Genomic DNA, 27,886 nt, shown 5'->3' on the forward strand with positions numbered 1-27,886 from the left:
GAGACTACTACTTTCATGCAAGTGTTAAAATTTAACACATGCATGACCTTGCCAGGTCAGTCTTCCCCCTCAGATTTAAAAATAATTTGAGTGTCATCTGCATTTGTTATAAATTCTAGTTCATAAGATCTACTAAACGAGGAAGAGGAGCAACATAGATGTTAAACAATGTTGGACAAACTCAATCTTAAACTTAGAAGTATGGTGACAAAACATGAGCACCTGGCAACGAGCTTCAAAAAAGGAGGTGCACCATTCTAAGGCTCGATCTCTTACTCAATTCTCCTCTAGTCCCGACATTAGTATTGTATGAGATACTGTGTCAAATGCTGTGGATAGATCTAACAGGACCACGGTGGTATCTCCTCCCTTACCCTGAATAAGCCTTTACTTCCTTGTCACAGCTAGTACTGCAAGTTTAGTGCCATGAGATGCATGGAACCCTGCCTGATATAATCATCCAGGAAGGCATAGTCAGTCACTGGTGAATTTAATAATTTGTTTGTTCACTGGTTTTGCTGCCTTCTTATCCAGGAATAACAGCCAGGATATTGGTCACAGATTGTTATGACTGAAAGGGTTAGCCAACAGTCTTCTTAATAAGAGGTCTGATGATGGCCTTCTTCCAATCATTTGGCATTGTTGCAGTCCTACATGAAACATTCATAATTCCAGCCAGCACTGGGTATAAAAGATAATAGCTGGACTGGTACAACAAAGGCATGGACTTGGCGCAGACCTCCAATACCACGTAGGTTGATCAACTGCAGATGGATTTGGGTATTTGGACCAACAGTCATACATCAGAGCCAAGTGTCCACATGGAGCAAGCTTTCAAGAACTATTAACCCCTTGTGTGCCCCGCCCTTTCCCCGCCCTGTGCCGGGCGTTGAATTAGCGGGCGGGGTTCATGACGAGATAGTCTCGTCATGGGCACAGCGCAACCGCGGCCCATGACGAGACTATCTTGTCATGGGCACTCAAGGGGTTAAAGGAGTGCTTCCAGAAGTGATACAACTGCTTGTAGGAAAGTCGCATGGAGTGGTTACACATACCAGCACTGATGCATCTGAATAGAATATGGTTCTTGGAGAACTTAAAATGGACCAGTAAAAATATTGCAAGACCAGTTATAAATAAGTGCTAATCTGACAGAGCTGCAGTGTGTATTAAGTCATGTATTCATTGATGAATTTGCAAATAAGCATACTCATAATCACGCAGTTTCTTGTGAATCGACGCATGGACTATGTGTTTAACTGAGGGATATGGATTCTTGCCAATCAATTGCATGAGAATGGAGTGTGCCTAAAAGGACTGATTGAGATCAGAATCATGCACTGAAATGCTGCCAGGAGACACAGAGAATGAGCTCAACTTCAAACCTCTTCATCAGACGGTGGAGTGAGATGAAAAACGCAGGCAAGCAGTTTTACTACACCCTGGTGTCTTCTGATGCATAACAATTATAGCAGGAATATGTTACCAACATTAGCAGAGCACAGACATCCCTGCAAATAGACTTGTAATGCTGCAAGATATTTTGGGATAGGCACTTAGGGGCATGCATGAGAGAGATGGCGCAGAGCCCAGAGATGGGAGCAAAACAAAGATAAAGCAAAGGAGAAAAAGATGGCTCTATGGGACGGGAAAGGAATCAACGGGGTCAAGAATGAAGGGCAGCAAGTAATGAAAGACAAAAAGATTAAGAAATAGAGGAATAACAGAGGAAAATGGAAGTAAGAAGCAATGTACCCTGTAACCATGGAACCATGCAGGAATGTGCTGCAAGTGCTGTAACAGCAACATCTGCAGTTAATGTTCACCTATGAGCCTTATACAGCCACTGCCATGAGACTGACGCAGTCTCACCCGCCTTCCATGGATTACAGTTGGAATCCGGCAGACAGGAGCTCGACTGGCTTGGTGGTCCTCCTGTTGGCACAGTGGTGGCAAGCCGACAGGAGGACCACCAAACTCGTAATAAGGCCCTAAATTACCACATGCATGTACTAAGCAAGGTAACTCGAGCTGGCAAAGGAGGTAAGGAGGGAAGTGTGTCTTGAAATGAAATGAAATTTCTGAAATGAAATGAAATTTAGATTTATAACATGCGCTAATACCCGGTGCATTTACCACCAAGCTGCAGAAGCCATAAATAGAGTTGGGCTTATTCTTCATACTCTTTACCATCTGATTTGATCCCTCTTTGAATTCGCCCGACTGGGCAGCTACAGACCCTGAAGCAAATGCATGTTGAAAGATTGCTCTTCCAAACAGGACATCAACACCCACAACAGCAGTGCTTTATAAAGGTCTGCATAGAAGCCTATAGGGCAGGCTCGTACATTTCAACCATCTAAATGGCTTTAGGGGGAAAAGCAGTAGATCCAGTACAAAGTATCTGGCATCCTCCTAGAAAAATTAAATGCACAGTAAACACCATATAATTATGAACTCTTTAGTATCAGCGAAAACAAAATAATGTTGTCCTAAAGCCGTTTTATTCCTAGATTTCCAGGAAGCTTCAGTAACCAAGGATTTTCAAGGTGGTAATAAATCACAGAAGACACTTGCAAATGTACTGAAAGGGAAAAACTGAAGAATAAATTGCAAGACAGAGCAAGATATTTGACTATGTTTACTCTCACCTCTACCAAGACACCATCTCGGAGATATTTGGGCTTTATCTGAAGGACATAAAGGGACCAAACTGGCAAAACCATTTACATTCAATTATTTAATTTTCTGAGCGCTGCCACATGCCATGATAGACTGGAATTCTGCCTCCAGTGGCTAAGATTATTCAAGCATTCCACCCATGCTCACTGTATCATAGGACGGAAGGCACACCATACAATTGATGCCCTATAGGCTAAAAACTGTCTGTTGTTGCTTTTGTTCTTGTTCAGAGAGCCCTTCCCTGGCAGTCTGCGCTGGACTATTTCTACTGGAGCTGAATAGTATACATTTGATTCTTATCTGAGCTGGCATAGCAGGTAAAGAAAAATGACGGAGCAGAATGCAGCCTCAAGAAATTATCAAAGGTTGATATTAATTAAAAATGTCTATCCATCACCTTTTTATTTTGCTCATGTGGTTGTTTTAGAGCACTTGGATAAGGACAAGACAGAGTAAGCAAGTAAAAAGATGGCATAGGAAGTTGATATGCCCAACTAACACAGCAGAAAAGAACAGCCTTGAGTGTCCTTTGGCATGGCAGACATTTTCTTTCAAGTTGTAGGTAGGAAAGGTGGGGGTAAGGCTGGTGGTGTGTGTCCACAGATAGTTTCTATGAAACAATTCTAGATAAACTAGCACTAAAATGACTTTACTGTTTGGAGTTCTGGCAACTGTTTGGCATGGTAAGTAATGTTCAGATTTTGGATACAAACAAATGACTTTGAGGGCATGATTAATTACTTTGAGGTTTGTTTGTGAACTGGACAAGAAACATTTTACAGTGTTTATTGAAAACATGCAATAAAAAGTACATATTAATTATAATAATTTTGAAACAGAATTTTTTTAAACTAAATTACTATTAAACAATTTGTCAAATTATCACAATATTTTAATTACATTTAATTTTCATGTAGGTATATTTTTACTGAATCCACAAAACATTTTGAAACGTAAAATATATAATTTATACTTTCATATTTGTATTGTTTATTATATGTTTAATTAATTGGTTATACATATTCACATTATGTTATAGTGTGCAAGGCTGAGTTGTGTATATATTGAGGGTTTAAAATATATATTTTAAAAATATATATTTTGGACATAAAAGTTTTACATCCCCAAATGTGAACATTATGCTAATATTTGTTGGATTATATGCACTTACCCCGATATTTGTAGGACTGAAATCAAAACAGTACATAAAGCTCCATCTCCCACAAGTGAAGCTTACTTTTTAAAATAAATGTGTTTAAAATTTTAGATTAAAATGTTTTAGCTTAAAATGTGTGATAGTTACTTTCAATTTTAAATGTATTAAACATGTTTCATAACTGCATATTTCGAAATAAAACATTTTATATTGTTATAGTTAATTTAATTATGAAGGTATTCATTACAGTTCATTTTAGATAAACATTTAAAATGATGCATGCCTTTAACATTTTTATATTATTTTTTGATTATTTGTAAAATGAAAATGCACTTTATATGTTAATTACAAAATATATAATACAATCTGCAAAATATATTTTGAAAAATACAATTTATGATAAAAAAAATTAAATTATTTTAAGGACATTTTTAATATATTATCTATATTCTGGTACACTATTTGGATTTTTGATATTTTTGTGATTTCTACTGGTCATTTTAAAAGTAAATTAGAGTTTAATTAAAAGTGTAGGATCACAATCAATCAGTATTTATTGGTATTGTGCAGCTAATCACCCTGAGGGTTATCCAGGTACTTTGCGGCAGGTATCAGTTGAAGAGGCAGGTCTTGAGTCCCTTCCTGACGTGGTTCAGTGAGGTGAGGGTTAGGTGCAGAAGTGGAGGGGGAGGGAGTTCCAGGCTTTGGCGTCAAGATCAAGAAGGAGCATCCTCAGGTGCAGTTGCGGTGGATACTATGAATCTGAGCGATTGCGAGGTGTAGGTAGTAGAGGCTTCTAGTGGATTGGTGGAAGGTCAGGTGGTATTTCATGTAGTCTGGTCCTTGGTTGTGGAGGGCTTTGTAGGCGTGGGTCAGGGACTTGAATTGGTCATCTCTTCTGTACAGGGAGCCAGTGAGCCAGGGAGCCAGTGGAGGTCTTTCAGGTGCTGGGTAATGTGTGTCCTCTTGGGCAGGTTGAGGATCAGTCTTGCCGCTGGATTGTCTGGAATCTTTGCATAAGTAAGTTCGGTAGAGGTGCCAGCATAGAGTGTGTTGCCATAGTCGAGCCGGCTGGCGAAGAGGGCCTGCGTCAGTCTTTCTGGTGCTGGTGGGGAGCCATTTGAAGATGTTTCAGAGAGCGCAGATTGTGTGGAAGCAGGCTGAGGCACTGGCGTTTACCTGACGTTTCATTGAGAGTTCGCTATCCAGTATGCTGCCATGGTTGCGGGCGTAATCTTATAGCGTGGGAGTAGGTCAGAGCTTCGTTGGCCACCAGGAGTCATTCCAAAGAGTGGTGCGTCTGACGGAGATCAGGACTACAGGTGTTTTGCTGTTGAGTTTTAGACAGTTGTTTTCCTCCATATTATGATGTTCTTCATGCAGCTGTGGAAATTGGACTTCATCAAAGTGGAGTTCGCTAAGAGTGAGAGGACGAGCGGAGTGTCATTGGCGTAAGAGATGATGTTAATATGTGCTCCGACGATGTCTGCAATGGCATCATGTAGATGTTGAAGAGGGTGGGGCTGAAGGGGTATCGCTGGGATACTCTGCAGATTGTGTTTTGAGGTTTGCAAGGTGAAAGCGGACTCTCTGGGTGCGTCCCGTGAGGAAGGATGTCATCCATCTGAGTACCTCATCTGTGATTCCGATCTCCTGTAGTCAACTGATAAGCGTGTGGTGGGAGTCGGTATCAAATGCTGCAGAGAGATCCAGGAGGATGAGGGGGGCTGATTCTCCTCTGTCGAGTAGGGCTCGGATGTTATCTGTTGCTGAGATCAGAGCGCCTCAGTGCTGTGGCTGGCTCTGAATCTGGATTGGGAGGGGTCCAGTAATTTGTTTCTTTCCAGATTATCAGTTAGTTGGAGGTTGCATGGCTTTCTCCAGGACTTTGGCTGGGAACAGGAGGAGGGAGATGAGACAGTAGTTCTGGAGCTCTATATGGTCTGCTGAAGGTTTCTTGAGGAGGGGTCTGATTTCTGCGTATTTCCATGTGTTGGGTAAGGTGGCTGAAGTCATGGAGGCGTTGAGGATGGCGGAGAGATGGTGGCTGATCTCGCTGCTTCAGAGGTTGAAGAGTCGATGTGGGCTTGGGTCGGTGGGTGCTCCTGAGTGAATGGAGTTAATCAGGGTGGTCGTTGTGGTGTAAGTTGAATCCATGCAGTGATTGGGTGGCTGTGGGTTGGGAATCCAAGTTTCTGTAAATGGTTGCTATCTTGTTAAGGAAGTGATTGGCGAGGGCGTTGCTGGGTTCCTGTGAAAGGGGGATTGCGTTTTCTGTGGCTGATGGGCAGGTGAACTCTCAGATGATGGAGAAGAGTTCCTTGGATTGGTTAATGCTGGTTTCGATCAGGTGTGTCAGGGCTTTTTTTTGTATCTTTGATCTGGCGGTAGTAGTTGTTGAGGGCTGTTTTGTAGGAGGCTCATTCGGCGTATTTCCTGCTGGTTCCCCATCTTTTTTTCAGTTGTTTACACCCGCGTTTTGATGCGTTGAGTTCTGGTGTGTACCAGCTGGCTTGTTTGGTTGGCCTGTGCGTTTTGGCTGGTTTGGTGGGGTCGACTTAGTTGACAGTGCTGATGAACCAGGCATTGAAATTCTATTTTTTATTCCATACTTTTTTCAATCTAATTTAAAGAGTAATGATGTTCATGATGAAACCCATTCTCCAAACTGAAATGCCAGGTTTTTCCGGTTTTCCTTTTCAACACACAGAAGGCATAAGGATCAAAAAGAAAAAGTGGACGTAATCCCATGCAGAAGAGGGATGGAAGGTTTGGTATCACTGGGGATACTCCTTCCAAAGATCCTGGTAACATCTAAACAGCCACACATAACCTGTTCACCTCAGTCAGATACAGAGATATATCTAAGAAAGCCCGAAGCTATAGTAGTACCTCCTCTATGAAGATTTGATTGAAGAAAACATGATTGCTGAAAAGTACACTAAGAAATGCCATAGGACTGGTCGACCACACACAGCATCAGCTCTCATGTCCATAAAATTATGCTGGGTAAACACATGATAGCAGCTTTCAGGGAAGCCTTGCAGGTCTCAAGGTTTTGGTATATATGAACACAACAAAAGTATACAGTGCCCATTAAAAATGAGAACTAGCCCCTTCCGCACAAACTAATTTTTCAAAGAATTAAATTACTGAGGCGAGTACACTACAGACTGGTTTCATACCCCTTGTGGTTCATTTACTCCCCAGTATTACTCCCCAAACCATGCACATTTTTGTGTTTCAACTCCAGAGAAGATACCCTTCCAATATAAAAATACACAGTTCTTTTCTCTAAGGCACTGGGTACAAAACAAGGAAATGTAACCAGAACGAAGATAGACTGATCCAAATATTAAGAAGGCAGAAGTTCAGGAATAACAAATGCATATTTGTTCTAAAGAAACAATAACCATGTGAAAGATGTTGTAAATATGTTAAAATTATTTCTCTAACACACTTTTCTGATTGAAATTCCCTTTTGAGATTAGGTCTCAGTAAAGTTACAAGCAGCCCCTTTACTTTTCAGAGAATCTTTGAAAAAAGATACGAACCTCCAAAACAGTTCCAGAATATATGATAGTGTTCACAGGTAAGCAGTCAAAATGTTAGAAATCACTATAACTTAGCAATTTTCAAGCAACACTACTTCTGTAAGAAAGCAGATTGTTCTAGCCCACCTCAGTAAGCCACAAACCTTTTCCAGTTGTTATTAGAAAATTTCCAGGTGATATTTATTTATGTAATATGATGCTTTATATAGTGGGATGTATCTCCTTTGCTCACACCAATACCTTCTCTATATCCCTCAGAATACCAGGACACCATCAGACGTCTTAGAACCCAGATTCACAACTTGGAGATTCTGGCCGAGGGTTAAAGCTCACATCCTAGTGGAATTAGGAGAATCCAAGAGCCTCTGAACAATGTCTATGAATCACAACTGTGGAGCAATCTACAATACTTCATTTACTCAGATACCATGGATAAGAGCTGCAGTTAAAGATCCCCATTATATATGCCGTGCCCATTTCAGTGCATGATCTGAATAGGTTGATTGTACATCTTCTCTAGTTTGCCATCATGCGTAACATAACCATAAGATGACAGCAAAGCCCAGCAGAGAACCGTATATGTTGACTGCAGACATTTTAAGGCATTTTGTACTGGCGGTGGCACAGACACTTAGGGCCTAATTATGAGTTTGGACCGTCAAACCCATGGTGGTGGTGCGGCAACCGCCACAACAGCCGTCTGACTTTCCCTCATTATGAGTTTGGCGGTCGGACCTCCATTGGACCGCTGCAACCGCCGGGGATCAATGATCCCTAGGTGGTGGCAGGGCAGTCAGACACTCGCAATGGCTGGCGGTGACCCTGCGGGACCACCGAGCATATTACGAGTTTCCTCATGCCACAGTTTTCATGCCCGGAAGCCCGCCATGAAAAGTGTGGCAGTGAGAAAGCAAAGGGGGCCCTGCAGGGCCCCCTGTTGCTTCTAAGCCTAGAGATGCATGCAGGGGGGCATACGGTGTACCCTCCTGTGTGCATGCACCCCATGTTCCGGCATGGCATGGACTTCACATTCCTTGCCGTGCAGGAATGGACTTTGGTGCTCCCATGGCGCTGCCTTGCCTAGGCTCACATATGAGCTTTAGCACGGTACCGCCAAAGGACCGCCCGCCAGACCAGGAGAAAACTCCTAATCTGGCGGGCGGTCTAGTTTGGCGGTGTGGGAGCGGGGCGGTGGCGGCCGGCTCCCACACTGCCAAACTCATAATCAGGCCCTTAGTTTTTAAGTACAGTTAGGAATAGGGGTGTCACTGCTTCGAATAAAAACCATGTTGTAGTACAATTCAATTTTAATGCAAGTCTTTCAAAAATTGGTAAACCAATTCCATATCATATTGTCTTGCATTCCAAACATTGATGCACTTCCTTGACAAATATGCTGCTCAACCAAGACCAGGATTCTGTTAGACCCCTTCCCCTTTGTGAATGTGTGCGGAAATATTTTTAAGAGCAGGCAGTGGTCCCAGGGACCACTGCCTGCCCTTAAAAAATGAAACTGAAAATTTGAATTTTTCTTTTTTAAATGCGTTCGTTTTCTTTTAAGGAAAACAGGCTGCATTTAAGAAAAAAACCTGCTTTATTAAAAAAGCAGTCACAGACATGGTGGTCTGCTGACCCCAGCAGGCCACCATCCCTGGGAGTGCTAGACATTCCCAATGGGGTCGCAAATTGCGTTTGCCTCATGAATATTAATGAGGTATGCAATTTGAGACCCCATTGGGAATCGTAAACAGTGTCTGAGACACTGTTGTACATTCACTTTTGCGAGTCGGAAATTGTGAGTCGCAATTTGCGACTTGCAAAAGTGAATGGTCGTACATCTGGCCCTAAGTACAGTATTAAAGGTTCTTGGACTAATCTAAAATCTTGGCAAAACAGATCAGATGTCTAGGCTACAGATTTAACGTTCGGTTCTGGAGGGAAAAGAGATTTCAATGTTATTTATGTAAGCATTATAAAAACAAATGCATACTGTGTAATGAAGGGAACAAGGCATCATAGAAACAATTAGGCAAATACTTCCAGAACTACACCTCAAAACCAAACCAACAAGAATCCGGAAAAGAACATTTGGTTTCTAGAGCATCTCCAATTAGTTTTCTACATGCATGAAAGACCCCGCAAAAATACCCGTTCTGAGTCAGAGGTAGAATTTTGAGGGTCTCCTCCGTTAAACGACGTTTATAACCCAGCTGTCACATGATGGTAAACACCTCAACACACACTCTTTTCCAACAAGAAGCAACAACTACAAGGCACTTGGGGGACACCACTGCAGTGGAAGTGAGCTTCAAAAGAAGCAACCCAAACTGGTAAAGGCTGTGCCCCACCGGGAATCCCTTATAGAAGAATTAATGGGCTCAGAGCCCCCAGCTTCGTACTACTTGACAATCTTTTGTGATTCCAATTTCTCGTCTGCTTTCTAGTTCAATAACCTACGTAACATCCAAGCCAGCATTGCTCCTTCTGAATTGCGAACTGGTATCCATCCCTGTGCTTAAGTCTACATTCAGGTACATTGAACACTGTGTATGGCAACCACTGTCCAGTAGTGCCTCGTGGCAAGAGGGCACAGCAGACAGAGAACATTGAACTGTCTTAATGTCAACAAATAATGAATATTACAAACAAACAAAAATGTAAATGCTGTTGCCTAAATCAAGTTAGAATGGTGCCAGATCAGCAAACCAGAAGAACGTTGCAAGATAAAACATAAGTGACAATTACTAGAAAGAAGTAGATCCATGGTCCCAGTCAACCAAAAGCTGGTGACCCAAAAAAAGTATTTATTAATAAACTGTCACAAATGCATATGGGATTACATTACTTGAAGACAGTGCATATCTATAACCATTGACCAATTTAAACTTTCATCTCCGCAGGAAAATTAGCATCACCTTTTATCTGCCCATTTTGGCCCAACATTTTGCTCCTTGAGTTAAAGCAATCTTGTTCAAAGAGGAAAGTATATGCTTACTGTATTTTATCAATGGTATTTTGCTGAAGGGAGTCTTAAAGCTGGTAGGATTTGGCACCTGAACAGCATCAGGTCTGACATAGAACCAGGCTTAAAGGGGTAAGGCTGCCTGGAGACAACACTGCTGTGATTGAAAAACCTTAAGACAGTGGGTAGCAACGTAGAGGACATTGATAGAGGTCTGCAGTTCACTGGCCCCATTTCCAATTATAGTGACTCTCCTTGCTGGAGGAAACTCTCTGCACCCTTATGGAGGGAGGGCGTCAGTTTCCTATAGACACTAAAATAGTATTTAGCACAGAGTTGCTCTATCATTTGTGGAACACAATCTGACCCTGTATAAATATCATGTGACTATATACTACAGAAAGGAAAAGGTACCCAGTTGCAGCAACTTCAACACTCGAATTCAAATAACTCACCAGCTTGTAAAAACCTTACTTTATCTTGGGTCGGTTCAGAGACGTTGTGTCAGCATGCCGCCATATAAGTTGGTGGTAACAGGTTATGGAAAAAACCAAGAGCCATATGCACTCAACTCCTAATCGGAGCACATGTTAAAAAGCATTGGCATAACAAACAAATCTCACCTTAGAAAGGAGATAACTGACCGCCTGGCATTGCCAATGTTGGACAGCATCCGCAAAAATAAAACAAAAGCCATAATGGACAGCCATAGCATAATTATGTATATGCATGCTCATGTAAGTGATGCTGCAGCAGCCATTTTTTCTTACTTTTAATTTACTATGTAAAAATGGTTGGCATCAATGTTGGTGTAGTAAATTCAAAAAAGGGTATGGAAGACCATTATAGAGAGGGGAGCACCCCAGTACAGACTGTAGATGGCGGTATCTCCCATAAAAAATGTTTTTAAAAATGTAAGAAAAAATGAACAAGTCTGGAAGAAAGGGGCGCAAATGTTGGGAGGGGGGCCCAATATCACAGGGAGCAACAATGAACAGGAGCGGTGGGGAGCAACTGGGGAGAGTAAAGATTTGTTTTAAAAAACAATGTCCAAGAAATTAAAGCTGAGCAGGACAGGAGGGTGAGGAAAGCAACAGACAAGTTTAGTAACGCAGTGTCTGGAGAAGGGGAAGGGAGTGGAAAAAACAGTCGCTATGTTCCATTAGAAGCTTTGATAGAAGATCCCGAAAAGGATCTACGCCTGTATCTCCATAACAAGTGACAATCCCACCAGTAGCACTGCCTCAATAATGACACATTTAGATGTTGAAGGCCTTGGCTTTGTTTCTATATAAAGGGTCTTTGCCTGGCGATTTAAAAATATATTTTATATATATGTGTTTTAGGGGCTTGATCACGATTTTGATGAATGGGATACTCCGTCACAAACGTGACGGATATCCTGTCCGCTGTATTACAAGTTCAATTATATCCTATGGAATTTGCAATATGGCGGACGGGCTATTAGTCACGTTTGTGATCGAGTATCCCATCTGCCAAGATTGTAAGCAGGTCCTTAGTGTGCGTTAATATATAAAATATTCCAGGACCCTCCCTTACTGAAATAAAAAATAAAAAAAGCATATTAATATATTAAACATAAGGACATATTCAAGGGTTTAGCAATATGAGGAAAATCTTTAAAATGGAGAACCTCCGATCACCAATAGGTTATTTATTTTTTCAATGTGTTTTTACCAGATAGGTTATCAGAGCGTATATGTCAGGATGGTATGTTGCTTTTGCACTTGAAGCTTGGAATAGACTGTGGGTAGTTCTGGCTGTTTTATATTTTATTATAGATTCAACCGGGAGCCAAAGCAATTTTTCAAATATGGTGGTGAGGGGCGGGCGGTAGGGGCGGGATGAAAAGTAAGACTGAGTACATAATGTCACTGACTAGACATTTAAAAAAATATATATATTTTTATTAGCTTCTTTAGAGAACCAGGTACGGAAAACTGTTGCCGTCTAGTTGTGTTCCTGATATAAAACAGGCAGCTGAAGCTTTTTTAGCATTTCATTCCTATCCTGAAGAAATGCCTAAAAGTGGCTAGACAGGTAACGTATTTAACGTTCCGTTAAATACGAAGGCTCATGTGTTTTTTAACTGTTTGCAGTAGAATGATGGGGGTGCCTACAATTGGCAGTGGATGATTGGTTATCTGGTTTTTCATTGCTTAGGCTAGTCCAGTTGCTGGGAGTCCATTTTTTTGATCTGTGATAAGAGGCTGCTTAGAGTAAGCAGTCTTGTGCTGGGTACTGGTGACCTTTACATACTGATGCTACTTGTCAGTTTATTTATCTGCAGATTTGTGTTGCGTTAGGCACCTACATTCGACGGGATATTAACATATAGGTGATGGCATACAATCACAGACTTTTCTGCTGCTTATTTACACATTTTCTGCAAGTATTTTTACAGGATTTACAAGAAGCCGTGTACTGCTCACTCTTCTACGGTAACATGATGTATGTCACTGTAGACCCCTGCATAGCTCCCCTGCACCTTGTAGAGGGAGGGTTGGAGAGTTTCACGGATGAGACCGTGGAATAGAACCTTCGCGTTTCTCATTTTTTTACTGCGTAACGCGCGCGGCCGAGTGGGCCTTTTACCTCAGATCTCCAGGCAGCAGGCCCAAACCCGCTGAACTCTAAACCGCCCCCCCCCCCCCTCACCACCCTGTCGCTAAATCATGGTTCTGGGTTAGCACTGCGGTTATACCCAGAATTTACACGGTGGCCACCAGCAACGCGGCATCATCCCAAACCCAGGCCCGTGCCAACGGTGACAACAAGGCGGCTGGGGAAATGGGGACGGGGTCGCGGGGAAACGGCGGTACAGGCGGCAATAAAAAAAAGTAATTACACGGAAAATGCTAACGATGTTACATCTGTTCTTTCGCTTGTCCCACTGGGGTTCACAATTCCACATTACCGAGCTCTGACGGACACGAATAATGGAAGGAGAAGTGGAGTGGGGGCGAAGGGAGGGGGCGCGGGGGGAGAGGAAGCCTTAGAGCAGGTTATTAAAGTGATGCATGAGAAATACAAGTCCTCGTTACAGCGGAGAGGGAGAGCGACTCGCAGATATGTCTCCTTGCAGATTTGCCTTTGTGATCAGCAGGGTGCTGCTGTTCTGCCGCTCGCTCTCCGTTACCCTGGAAACAGCCTCCTGCAAAATAAAGATTATTAAAGTGCGTATGATTATTTGTCTGCTGACTGGATCAGCCCAGCCGCTTCTGAAATTCCTTATCAGAGAAATTCAATTTTTTTTTAGACCAAATTGTGTTTTCGTCTGTATGCTCTCCCCCCTACTTTATCCTCCATTCGGCCCCCATCCTCAACAGACAATGAAGCGACCCTTCCACAGCCGGACATTATGTTCTTTAATCACGAACACTTTCTCCCGCCGTCTCACATTTTGCCATTTTACCGCGGACTGATATTTTAATGTCATTAAAGGAAAGGCTTTTTACTCGGGTGCATTTATTCCACTCGTTTCCTTGGTTGGTCTGAGACAGACACACACAGACACACACACACATTCCCTCCCCATCAGTCTCCAATTGTGGGCGAGGTCAATGGCAGAAGCCAGTTGCCCTTCTCCAAGACAACGTACATGGTTGGAGTGGTACTCGGGTGCACATCCACCGATTGGGAGGAGAGGGCAGCCATCTTAGACACCTACTTTCTCTTCATTTCATTCGCAGCTCCTTACTCATCAACAGACTGCCACCATACCGCCCCACTTCTCATTCAGATACAAACTCACACTCCTCCAACCATAATCAGCGGAGTAGCGCGCTTCCTGTCCACCGAAATGAGCTTTGGGCCTTCACCAGAGTTACCTGGGTTACACAAATGCAATTACAACACAACCTGTGTTACACGATATACACTCCAAACCGTGGTGTATATGCAGCACTTAATGTACACCGGAGAGAGTAAAGTCTACATCACCTGAGAATCTTTACGCAATCAGCCATTTCCCAGACACTGCATCCCAAGCGCTAAAGAGAAAACCCACACTGCATCCCACTGCGCTCAGCACACAAAACAGTACACCACATTAAAAAGCAGACTAGACAGAACACAACTGTACCACAGAACACTCTGCAAACAACATCTCTCAAACACTGTGCCAAGAAAGAAAATGCAAACTCTTCCACACATCACTCAGCAAACAGTCACAACACATATTGTATACATCAGAAAGGAGACAGAACAAGACACAAACTGCATCTCGCAACACTCATAAAAAAAAAACCAGGAACCTCTGACATACAATGAACACCCACGCATTAGAGAAAATACTTAAACTTTATCACACAGCACTCTGCAAATAACCAAATGGACCTATGAAACACTGCAACCCAAAGCAAAAGGAAAAAAACTACACAGCGTAGAATTCTGCAAGCAAACATCATCCCTCATACACTGCACCTCACAATACTAAGGAGAAAATACAAAGCACATCCACCCATCACTCTGCAAATAATCAGTTAAAGCACATCTCGAATACTACATCAGGTCAGGTACTAGGTCAAGTCAAACTTTATTTCGGTTACATAAGTAGCCATAAAAGTTAATCAAAATCATATCATTAGTATGCTCACAACAATCGTTGCATAAAGACAAAAACGTCAGCAAATAAAGCAAAGAGATAAAAGGCCTCTATAGACCACCAACATAACTAACAAGACGTGGTCATTCCTTGTCGGGTCCGTCCTAATTCCAGATAAAGTGATAGCAAATAAAGTGCAACTGATAAATAACTGAAGGTTTCACAAGGCCCGGTGTACATTTGCCAATATTAATACATTAAATAAAATCCACATAACCTACACAACATCACTTCATAAATAAACAGACAATTCAAGTCTCTAAGATATTCAAATAATAAGACCCACCCACGAGAAAACAAACCTCCAGTTAAACAACATTGTTTTCCTGCTATGGATAGTGCATATTAAAAATGAGCAAATATTTACACAAATAGATGGGGAATCAAGTTGTTGCAAATAAACCAGGGCCACACTATAGCTTCTGATTCCCTGGTCCCTGATAACTGGAATTAAAAACCTTTTTGTAAAATCGGAGTAAAATTGACAAAAGACGGTAAAGTGCAGCAAACTCTGTGGGAAGGAGTCATCACGTGGCCATTCCAGTATTTTAGTTGACTCAAATTGTCAACCCATTCTAGATTCGGCTCCAAGGCTGAAGTACTATGGCCTTACAGCAGATTTGGTAAAGTCATGTTCCTCCCTTAGACAGCACCTCTTCCACTTAAAAGTCGTTTTCACTCAAACCATGTCAGATTTGGTCATGGCAGTTGGCTTAGAATAAATAATTGGCCTCCACAAATTTGTCAATTCAGTCTACATATAATTAAGTTAAGGGATTTTCAAACTTCTCTCGGCAATAATTGCCAATCTCCCTATTGAAGTAGGCCTGTGGGTTCTCCCAAATCGAGCAACAAAAAGCAAGGGGGCCAACTTGATATCATCCACATAATTCATCCCAAGCACCTCTCCCAACCAGCTTCACTACTGAACAATCAGTTAAGGCACATCTTGAATACCACATCAAAAAACAGACAAGACAGAGGACACGAACTTACCCAACACCAATCTACATCGAGCCAGGCACAACATATGTCAAGGCAGGCACAATATCTGGCACAAATTGAACCCCTAAGCATTTCAAAGAAGACTAACTCCAACACACAGTACTCCAACTTGACACAACATAGCTGTATGACACCTCAGAAAACCTAGCAGAGAAAGGACGCAAACAGAATTTTCAACACTCTGCAAACAAAAACAACAATATAACCTCTTTGGGGTTATAACTCTCCAGGCTAGGATATTCAGCTTGTTTACCCCCCCCTTTTGCAGACTCCTCTTTCAACATCTTGATCCGGGAAAGGGTACCAACTCTTTTTCTATTTCCTTATTCTTTTTCTCTTCTTCGTTCTTGCAAATGCCTCTGCCTTCTAGGCGTGCTACATTTTCCTCTACTTCATACGCTCATTCCCTCTGTTTATTCCTACCATTTACCCTACCTGGTGAATCCTCCTATTTAAATACCCATGAGCGCCTCTGGTTTCTGACCTCATGTTTGTTCATTCTTGTCCTATGTAAACTGAAGGTTAGCTTCGCCCAGTTTTTTGTACAGTGCGCAGATACCCTCTGGTGGAGAGCATTTTACAAGAATGTCTAAAAATGTTACTCTATCTTTTAGACTGCACCACTAAAGAGAAAACGCAAACTGCACCTGCACAGCACTTGACAAAACCACCCCACAGCACATCTCCTATCATGAAACAGAAAGCACAGTACATGGATGAAAATAGTGCACCATGCAGCACTATAAAGACAAGACAAAGACACTACATCTTGTGCATCGCACCTCAATACATTCTGCAAGATCATTAACTGCACTGCGTAGCACTCTGCAAACAACCAAACACCGCAGCTCTCACACAGAGCAGCCCAAAGGAACCCAGAAACAAAGTGCATTTCACAGCATGTCACATTAGGCATTCCAAACAAACTAGAGATTGCATGGGTTGCACCTTACAGAGCTCTGCAAACAGCCATGCACAGCATATCTTATTGTGTGACATCCCACGGCACTGCATCGAAATGTTACAAACTGTGCTACGCTTCACTGACTGTGTTAGAGCAAGCACTGTGGCCCCAAGGTGCTTTTATGAAGAGCCAGGACTTCAGATTCTTGTGGAACTCAAGAAGTGAGGAGGAGGCTCTGATGTGTTGAGGGAGGTCGTTCCATGTCTTGGGTGCGATGTAGGAGAATGAGCACCCTCCAGTTTTACTTTTGCGGATGCGGGGAATGTGTGCGAGGGAGAGTGAAGCAGTGCATAGGTGTTTGGTGGGTTGGGGAAAGTGTATGCGGCTGTTCAGGTATTCTGGTCCTTTGTTGTGTAGGGCTTTGTATGTGTGCATGACAAGTTTGAAATGGCTGCACTTGTGAATGGGTAGCCAGTGAAGCTTCCTGAGGTGTGGCGTGATGTGGGTGCAGCATGGGAGGTTGCATACGAGTTTCGCAGCTGCGTTCAGCATGGTCTGGAGTCTGTGTAGGAGTTGTTTGGAGATTCCGGCATAGAGTGTGTTGCTGTAGTCCAGCCTGCTGGTAATGAGTTCTTGCCAGATGCTTCGTCTAGTGTTCTGAGGCAAGCATTTGAAGATCTTTCGCAGCATGCATAGGATGTGGAAGGAGGAGGTGCACATTGCATTGACTTAGGCTGTCATGTTTAGCTTGCCATCAAGGATGATCCCTAGATTTGTGTGGTCTGTGGGTGTTGGTCCTAGGTCCGAAAGCCACCAGGTGGAATCTCATGGAGAAGTCTTGTTTGCGAAGACCAGTACTTCCGTCTGGTCAGAGTTGAGTTTCAGGCAGTTGGTTCACATCCAGTCTGCTACTATGGTCCTGCAGTTGGTTCTGGTGGTGTTTGTCTTGTCCGTCAGGGAGACAATGAGTTGGATGTCAGCTGCGTAGGAGATGATTGTGATTTCTTGTGATCGGATGATGTTGGCAAGCAGTGTCATGTATATGTTGAAAAGAGTGGGGCTGAAAGGACGATCCCTGTGGGACACCGCATATCAGTTTCTTGGTCTCTGACGTGAAGGGTGGCAGCGTGAACCTTTGGGTTCTTCATGAGAGGAAGGAACAGATCCATTTGAGAGCAGATCCTTGTATGCCAATCTCTTGTCTTTTGATGAGGGTGTTGTGGGACACTGTCAAAGGCCGTGAAGAGGACAAGCAGGAAGAGGGCTGCTGTTTCTCCTCGGTCCAGGATGTTTCAAACGTAATCAGTGGCTCGAGGAGTACTGTTTCAGTGCTGTTGTCCTTTCTGAATCCTGATGATGTGTTGTATAGAAGATGGTGAAGTTCGAGGTGGGTTGTGAGTTGCTTGTTAATGGCCTTCTCAATCACTTTGGCAGGATAGGGGAGCAGGGAGATGGGTCGGAAGGTGCTCAGTTGATTTGGGCCAGCTGTGGGCTTTTTGAGGAGGGCATTGAATGAAGTTTTCATTCATCCGAGAAAGTGGTAGACGTGATGGAGGTGTTGATGATGTGGGTCAGGGTGGTGCCGATTGGGGATATTCATGATTGCCACTGTGTGGTTTCTGCTGAGGGTTGTCCATTCAGTCAGGTGGCTGTCTTGGTTGGTGGGGGGGTAGGTTGGCAATGAGTTCTCTGGAGTTGGGGTGTGAAGTTGCTGTAGATGTTTGCGATTTTGCTGTGGAAGAGGTTGGATAGGTTGGCGCAGAGTTTTTGGGAGGCTGTAATATTACTGACTGTGGCTGAGGGCGAGGCGAAATCCTTGATAAACGAGAAGATCTCCTTGCAGCTTCCTTTGATGCGGTCCACTAGTGTTTTTTTCTTGGGGTCCCTAATTTGCTGGTGATAGCATCTGAGTGCAACCTTATAGGTAGTACGGTTGGTTGTGTTGTGACTCGCTCTCCATTTCCTTTTCAGCTGTTTAAAGTTTTGATTGGTATCTTGGAGGTCTTCCTTGTCACATCTGGCCTGCTTGTTTGATCTATTTGCTTGTTGGGTTTGATGGGTGCGTAGGTCTGCGCAGTTCTTGATCCAGTTGTTGATGTCCTTGTCAAGGTTGTCTGTGGGGCCAGGCTGATCAGCGCTCAGGGCGCTGAGTCAGCCTGCTTCTGTGATTTTGCACCAGCTACAGCTTGGAGTGCCGATCCTAGTAGGGGTGTTCCTTTGAGATGTGTTAATTTGGAAGTGGATGATGGTGTGGTCGGTTCATGTGAGCTGTGTGGTGGAGTTGTACTGGACGGTATTGCTCGTGGTGAAGATGGAGTCCAGTGTGTGTCCTGCGGTGTGTGTTGATTCTGTGACGAGCTGAGTGAGTCCGATGTTGCTCAAGCTTTTGAGGAGTGCTATGGAGCAGGGGTAAATTTCGGCCTTCCAAGTGAAAGTTGGGGTGACCGAGGAGAATGTAGGCTCTGGAATCGATGGTGAGCGAAGCGAGAAAGTCTGTGATAAGGTTGGTAATGTTCTCTCGTGATCCGTGTGGTCGGTAGGCGAGGATTCCATTCAGGATAAATTTTTCAAAGATTTGCAGCTTGAAGTGCAATTCTTCCATGAATGGGGTGGCATTCTCTGTGGGTGTTGAGCATTTGATGGATTCCTTGTAGATGATAGCGAGTCCTCCTCCTAGCTTGAGAAGGCGGTCCTGTTGAGTGATCTTGTAGCCCGCTGGGATTGTCGTAGCAATGTGGGTAGCCGATGAGGGGTTGAGAAGGGTCTCTGATGAAGAGGATGTCAGATGCGTCACTGCTCAGAAGGTCCCATATTTCGGATGTGGGTTTGCTGAGTGATTGTGTGTTGAGAAGTATGCATGCGAGTGGTTGTTGACGTGCGGGTTTGCTGTGGCGTGCGGTGTAGGGTGGCATTGTAGGTGTTGTTGGTGCTTGTATGGTGTGTGTGTTTGGGAGGGGATGTTGAGGGCATTGCTAGTATTTGCGTGGGGGTGTCGGTGGGTGGCTGCTGGAGAACCAGCAGTGGGTACAGGTGAAAGCTCCTACCATTGTGTGAGGTGCAGCATAGCATCAGTTGGGGGGAATGGCGTCCGGGGTCTAGCAACCTAAGGAGTGCTGCAGATTATCGTTGGGTGGTTATCGGATCAGGGTTCCTGGTGCTGGGTGCTGTCCAGGCACAGACAAGCTTGCCTTTAGTACACTCCCTGCATGCGTCCACTGTGAGTTTGTGTTGCAGCTGTCATTAAACAGGTCCGGGGAGAGGGAAGAAGTCCCTGATGCGAAATTAAATCCTCTTGTTTGGCTTCTTCTTTTAAGGCCTGTTTTGGCAGGAAAAACAGTAATGTTACTTCCTGTCTAGATGGATGATGGGAAATTCAGTGATATCACTTCCTGTGAAGGTGGATGATGCGAGATCAGCGATGTCACTTACTGTGCTTATGGGTGTACACACTATACCACAGCACAGGACGCATCTCATAGCACTGTACGGAGAAAAAAAAACCTGCACGGTGCAGCCCTCTGCAGGCAACCAGACAGCATCACAGCGAAGTAGAACAGGCACAGGGGGAACCAACTGCACCACTCCTCGAACTGTGCTACTCAGGTTCCTTGTGTACACCCTATAACACAACACAGGACACATCTCACAGCACAACACGAAGGAAAAAAACCTGCACTGAGCAGCCAGACATAGCATCACCTGGAGATATACTAGAGAGAGGAAGCCAAAAGCACTTCGCACCAGTCCTCGAACAATGCTATTCAGACCCTTCTGCAAGCAGCCAGACACAGCATCACCTTGTGGTATACTACAGAGAGGAAAGCAACTGCAGTTTGCACCACTTCGACTCTTTGTGTACACAGTGTATATACCGTAGCACTCTGGAGTAATTAAAATGTGCTTCTCAAATGCACTGAGCCAAAATCCTTATAATAGTGCCTGTCACACAAACTGCATCCTAAGGTGCTTTGCAGAAAAGGGCATATCAGCTTATTATGCTTCATTAGAGCTTTTTACGAACAGAAATATCTCAATGGACACACCATGTCACAGAGCCTGTCGTATAGCACCTTACATACATACTGCTCTCTATGTCATTATACAGATAGGGACAAATTTTTATGCTGCGCCAGACGAGCACAATGGCTTCTCAGCACACATTGCCCCGCAGCATAGAAAATGGTTGTCCATGCAAACACAGCCAACAGAACATTATGGTGCATGGAACCCAGTTCAACCCAAAGTACTTGCATTTTCTGCAATCTCTCATCTCATGAAAGAAACAGAAGCCTGTAAGACCTTGTTTTTATGTAGCGCATCATACAAGGGATTTGCTGTTTCCTGGCGCTGAACATCACGTGTTACTGTTAGGAAGTTGTACTTGCCCATCTTGTCGACTCCTATAATTTAGCTGGGTCCTCAAAAAATTACGGATAAATGACGGATGTGAGTATGTTTGCCCGATTTATGCTTCGACAGATAAGTAGGTACTGCGCATCTCCAACAAAATACAGCTCAAGTGAGTATATCGAAGAAACAGAGTACTCACTATATTAAACTACACAAGACAACGCTCTGAATTAAAAAAAACAGTGGCATCCACACAAACTGCCTGTTTCGGTGCTAAACATTCAAAAAAGAATGTCACCAAACTGTCACTTTTGTACGTATTGCCTGAACACAAACATACACTTTGCAACCATATTACCAGGGCAAAAATCGGGGGTACACGTGGGTAGGCTGCGTCTACCCACTCTTTTCGCTCGGTGGATGCCGATTCTACTGCCACAGAACTATTCAAAACTGATCCCAGTGTAATATTTGGACCATGGGATAAATTCAGCAGGGCCAGCACGTTGTCTGCTTAAGTTCAGAGCAGCAATGTGCAGGGGGTTAAGGAGTTTTGTTATTTTAAATTCCAGTGGATTCCAAAACAAAGGGCAAGTTAAGGGGCCATCATATCTCCTTGATTGAGTATCATGGCTGGGAACCATCTTGAACCTCACACCTAGCTGCAAATGCAATGTAGGTGAAACAAAGGCACATATCCAGTTATTACTTCAAGGGACTTAAGAAAGGCATAGTTTTTATTTTGTTCAGTCCCTGTACATAAGACAAATGCATGCACTGTAAGAATGTCAGATGTGTAGGTTTGTCCCAGTACATACACAAATACCAATTTAAATACCACTATTTTGTTTTACTTTGTTTATAGCGCTACTCATCCCAATCCAGGGTGTCGGAGTGCTTTACATCACATATACACATTATAAATTGACAATAAATCATGTGTGTAAACCGATTTGCAGGATGTGTTATATAAGACAGTGAGGGTTACCAGGTGTAGGAGTCATATGTCCATTCCTTCACAGCTCACTGTTCTATATTAGAAGGATTACAATGTATTAACTGCAAGTAACAAAAGGAGCTCTTTGTTAAAAGCAGTAACCCATCAACATAAAATTAAAATTCGTCATCTGCGTGTCACATGCTTTGCAGGAGACATATTAACCCTCTATACGACTTTGATTCAAAACTGGGACTAGACAAAACACACATCTCTCCAGCAAGCATGTTAACCTCCAGAGTTATCTTAACATTATTCCCTGATATTTACTGGGCACACAAAGATTTATGCAGCAGGTGCCTTAACCCCATAAAATATATTAGAATGCAGACTTTGCAACCAATTAAGCAGAATATATATGCTGCCACATTTCTTCTTGTTGCCAATTTCCTTCTAGCAGAGTTTTAAAAAATGTATAAGTTGAGGCCAAGATTTTGCCCCTGAGTTGTGTCACTTATTTGGCACAACTCCAAATCAATATCGAATTTGTTCAATATTACAATGCGCTCAAATGTATTCATGATAGACCTACTAAACATATGTGTGGTCTTAAGATCTGATGTCACTTCTTGTGATATCACTTCCTGTGTCACGCGCCATGATATTACTTACACACTGCCTAACTTGGTTAGTCCCACCCACTTCTTTTTTTAAGACTTATGCACTGCATATTACACAACGACAAACTCCATTTGCCTTCTCCATCAAGAAACGTAGAACATGTATTTCAAAATTTCGTGTGAGGAAAAGCAAAAATATAGCGCCACGCAGCGGTTATTTCAGCAGCAAGTCGGTTTAATTAAAATAAGCACACGCGGCAATAAAAGGCCACATTTGTATGATGGGTCTGGCTGTGTGCTCCTGACTGAACACGTATTAATTATGCTATGCGCAGTACTGGTTTCACGTACAACAAATGTCTGGAGACTTTTGCGGCAAGGTTCAGACACTGGAAATTGTCAACGGCCTGTGTCCACAAGTCTTTGTAAACTAAAGCACGGGTGTGAGAGGTGAAACTGTCCCAATATCGTTGACCGTCACGTTTCTGGTATTTTAATTGACATCTGGAACGTGCTATTTGTTGTGAGAACAGGTTGCCTGTAACCTGCTGTATCTGAATAAAGCACTATGGCACGTCGATAACAGCCATGGGTTTAGTGAGGTTTATTAAGGCGCTACTCAAGAGAAAGCGCTTGTTGAAATAAGCACTCCCGCTGCTCTGAAGAGAAAAGAGGCCCGTGGCAGCGCTGTGTCCTGAGAGGAAGTACCAGCTCCTCCCAGCAGGGGTCGCCACGACCCTGTAGGCTGGAGAGAGGTGGGGCACGAGCCCTCAGCAAGCGGTGGAGGGGTGTGAGCACCGAGAGGTCGGCGAACAACATCACGAAGGGGAGGACAAAGGCCTGGCACGCAGTGGCAGAGCCAGAGGATTCGAGGGGCTCCTAATAAGCGACTTAGGCGAATAGACCCCACAGGGCCCGGAAAATGACACGTGGCCAACCTAGACTGGAAAAGAGGCGAGCGGAATTTGGGAACCAAGAACAAGATTTAGGCAACAACTAGAGAAATTAACTTCCGCATTTTGTTTCCATTGGCGTTAAAGACGTTTTAAGTGGGAGTGAAGAAAAAAAAACTAATTTAAAGGCAAAATATTTAAGTTTAGCCCTCTAAAACAGGAGTCTCACGTGGCAGAGATTAAAGATGGGCCAGTTGTGTGCAGCAGAATGAGTTACACAAATGAAAAGACCCCATAGGTGGCTTTACTTAAAGATAAAAATACATGGGCAAGACTTCTTGTTCAAAAGATCACAACAAAACACAGCGAGCGCTGACACCAGTGTTAGCAGGAGGGTATTCGGAAAAGGGAAGAACCCAACCAAGAAATACAAATAATTGGGAGCTGGCCGCAAAGTGGAAACTCGAGACACACTGAGTGATGCCCGAGGCTAGCTCGAGAGGTGCCGCCTACCAAGAAGCGGTGGCTAAGCATACGGGAGCGGACTACTAGAAGAAAGCTGAGGGGGTACAGGCTGCAGAAAGGCCAGATTCAGTAATGGGGTTGACTATGGGCTCCCCTGCAGAGTACATGGAGGGGGCCCACATGCTCCGGACCCGGCACCGTGCTCTCTGGCCAGGGGCCCGCCGCCCAAGCACAGCGTCGGAGGGGGCCCCCTGGCGGTCGGGCCCACTGTTACGAGTGGTGAAAGCCACAAGAAGTCTCGGCATGACGCAAGCTGCAGAAAGGATCTGAGAAAGCCTGCATGCTGCAAAGGGCAAAGTTTAGAAGAGGTTAAAGCAGCAAGTTGTAGGCTGCCACAGGCAACTTCAAAGGAGGCATGGAGGGGGGAGGCGGGGGAGAAGAGGAGAAAACCTAAGAGGGCTCCAACTGCTGCAAGGAAAAATCAAGAGAATCAATGAAGGCCCGTAGGAGTAAAACGCCAGAGGCCCTACTGAGCAAACTCAAAAGGCCGAACTGAACAAAAAAAGGGGGCCAAGGAAAAAAGCGGCAAACCTGAGATCCTGACATTAGTAGACTCAAGGGGATACAGGCTACTGGGAAAAACAAGGAGAAGGATCCAAGCAGACTCCAGGGAGGTTGGGAACATTACGAGACCCTATCCAGTACAAGTTACTCAAATTAGTATCTCATTCTGAGTGGCCCACTAAATTGTGTGGTATTTTTTAAACCAGCTAATATAAGAGGAGTTACTACACATCCAATTAACCAGGTATCTTGTAAAGAGGCCCTGTGCCCTTTAACCTTTCACCAAGCTTCTTTTTATTAGTCATAGGCTATCCATGCCAGTTTCTTGGAGGGATGTGAAGCTCCAACAAAGCATCTGTGAAGCTCTAACAGATGAGCAGTTCTGTTCACGCGAACACCATTCTCCCCACTGTCCAGCCAAGTTAGCTACATCTTCAGTTTCTTCTCTCTAGCCATTAGAAGGGTGAAACCTCAAGCCGAAGAAATAGGAAGTCAAAAGCAGGTTACAGTGAGACCAAGCTGTCATCAACAGAGGTTGCTGTGCTTTCACTGAATGAACTCAAGACTGCAAGCAGAGCTCAGAAAACATGGGAGAACACCATGTGGCTGCCTTACGGATCATGTTAATCGCAATAGAAAAAAAAGTGACAAGACGCTTCGTTATCTCTACCACCATGCCACCATGCGTATGGACCTACTGCTGCAACTACAGGATGCAAGAAACAAATGAACGCACAACATTAGTGGAAACTCGTTGTCCAGCATTAGGGCGGTTACAAGTCACCAAAACCCTCTCTGATAAGTAAAAAGAGCTCTTTGGCTACACATAGACCTTAATAGCCCACCAACACACAAAGGTTATGGAGGCTACAGCTAGTATTCAACGGTTACAGGAAAAAAATGAAAAATTGAATTTTAGTGCAAAATGGATATATTTTGGGTTTTAAATCAATATATCACTAACTGAACACTTGACCTTGCCCCCTCCTTGATCACAAGACTCTTCAAGTAATCCCTCTTCCATCACACACACACCTACCTAAAGTCCAAAGTATTCACTGCTCTGTTCAATCAACAGCAGAAGGCTATCCCTCAAACAGTATCAATTAGGGACTTTTATAAATGCTTATATTTTGTCCGGTCTTGAAACTCGCATAAGGCTTGCACTCTCCAAACAGACTTGTACTTTATGCATCTTTGTTCACTCATCCAACACTCTGGCACTTAAAAGAATGCCTCCTTGCTCTACTCACAAAAACATAATGGTGAACAGGTTTAAGAAATGTGTGCACTAAAACACTCTATAGGTGCCATAATGAACGTTTTTGTAACAAGTGCAGTTGCAAAATAAAATGATAAGGACTACCAACAGAAAGCAGAGGCTTGTCCTCGGCGAAATGTTATCCTTAAGATTGACCTACAGAGGGGGGCGTGGCCTGAAGCGTCAAGATGGTGGTCGCACTTTGAGAGTGCTCAGGACCCCCTCCGTCATTCGCTTTGCATCCGCCACCATCTGCTGCCGTCCGCCTCTGTTCCTCGCTGCATGGGACTCTCCGCACCTCTTGCTGAGCTCCGGCATGTTTAGGTCCTGCGAATAGTGCCTCCATCGGCCGGTTTCTGCCTGCCCGGCCGGCCGCTGCTGATACAAAATGGCGGCCCCGCCGGCGGACCACAACGGTGCTGCGGGGCTTGGGTGCCGCTGACTCTCCCCCGACGGGGCTCTCCCAGCGGCCAGGGTAGCGGCGATATCTGGCGGGAGCTCACAGAGGGATCCAGACCCGCCACGACTTGGGGCCGAGAGGAGAAGCCGTCATAGGAGCCGGAGCGCGGGTGCTTGTATCTGAACGGACCGGCCTGCCACAGCTTCAATGTGGTGAGTTGCAGAACCTGGGGCGAGCGGGAGCTCGGCTGCCACGGTCAGACAGCGGTGCGGGGGGAGGATTGCAACGGTGACCTGACCGCGCCTGGAGTCTGCCTTGCCCTGCGGGCCCTCCGAGCACTGCTCGGGGAGACCTGCTTGGATACCCTCCCTCGTAGCGGCGCCTGGACTGAGGGGGAGTGCGGCCTATGGCCCCCACTACAGATCATACCGGCACCGTCGCTGCTGCCCTGAGGGGGTCAGCCCCCCATGTGTGATACTGCAACGCCCCAGGGCCACTGATCCTTTCTCTTGGAGGGCTGGGGAGTCCTGGAATGCCAGGGGCAGTGGGCCTTGGTTCGGCCCTCGCTGCAGACTCCCGCCTTGTTCCCCTCGGCGCCCTCCATTCCCTCCCCCTCCGCCAAGACTTGGAACACCGGGAGTGGGGGCCCGCTGTCACAGGCCGGGACTCGCGCCGGCCTGCCGCCGATGCCCTGGGGGCCCTGCCCTCTGATAACTGCGAGCTGACACCCGTGACGCCGGGGCCTGTTCCGGGCCTGTGGAGGACTTTTGGCCGGTGAAGGGGTGGCAGGCCGTGGCTCGGCCTTCGCTGCTGGCCCCCTGACTGGTTCTTTCGGTGCCCCCCTCCCGCCTGCCGCAGGTGGGATCAGGAGGCCCGGTGGTGCATTGATTTAGGCTACCGGAGCGGGTAGCGGAGGGCGGGCCCTGGGCCTGGCTGGAGGCCTCGGTCGGGCCCCCGGGGGCGCTGACGGATGCAGAGGAGAGGCCGGAATCCGGCTGACCACGTCGTGGGTGTCCCTGGTGAGTGGGGTTGGGGATTGGGGATTTGCCACTACGTCGGGTGGTGGTGCGGAGGGGTGACCCAGTGCCCTCAACCCCCCTCCCTCCACTGTCACTCTATGCTTCCACCCTCCATACAACCCGGGGCCGGCTCCTTCCACCCACAAGTCTGCTTCCCTGTGCTGCGGGGATTCCCGTAGGAGTACCGACACCTCCGACGCTGCCGGGTCATCTGGGGCCCGGTGTTGGGGGTGTCTCCCTTGACTCTCAGCTGGTGGAAGCCTCCAGGGAGGGGAGTTGGGGTGGGATTCGGCCACCGCGTCGGTTGACGGCGAGACGGCGCCTCCCACCCCCCCTTGTTGGATTCAAAGGTCTCGCTCCCCTCCACATCGCGCTACCTGTCGAGGGGTGCGTCCTCGGACCAGATGGTGGGAATCTGGGGAGGCCCTTTAACACTGGACCACGGGCCTCAGCTCTCCCTGGGCTGCCTGTTCGTTTCAACCCTCGA

General features: G+C 45.1%; 1 protein-coding gene across 1 annotated transcript in view; it reads right to left on the reverse strand.

Moving 5' to 3' along the window:
• PMFBP1 (polyamine modulated factor 1 binding protein 1) overlaps positions 1-27,886 on the reverse strand; it is a 2,019,859-nt gene that overhangs the window by 1,757,301 nt on the left and 234,672 nt on the right. The window contains exons 4-5 of the mRNA XM_085636957.1: positions 13,436-13,529; positions 12,317-12,361 (exon numbers count right to left, since the gene is read on the reverse strand). Of these exons, the coding sequence (XP_085493083.1) occupies positions 12,317-12,361; positions 13,436-13,529 (139 nt within the window). The remainder of the gene's footprint in view (positions 1-12,316; positions 12,362-13,435; positions 13,530-27,886) is intronic.

The sequence above is a fragment of the Triturus cristatus genome, chromosome 12, assembly GCF_964204655.1.
Source record: "Triturus cristatus chromosome 12, aTriCri1.1, whole genome shotgun sequence".
Lineage (NCBI taxonomy): Eukaryota > Metazoa > Chordata > Amphibia > Caudata > Salamandridae > Triturus > Triturus cristatus.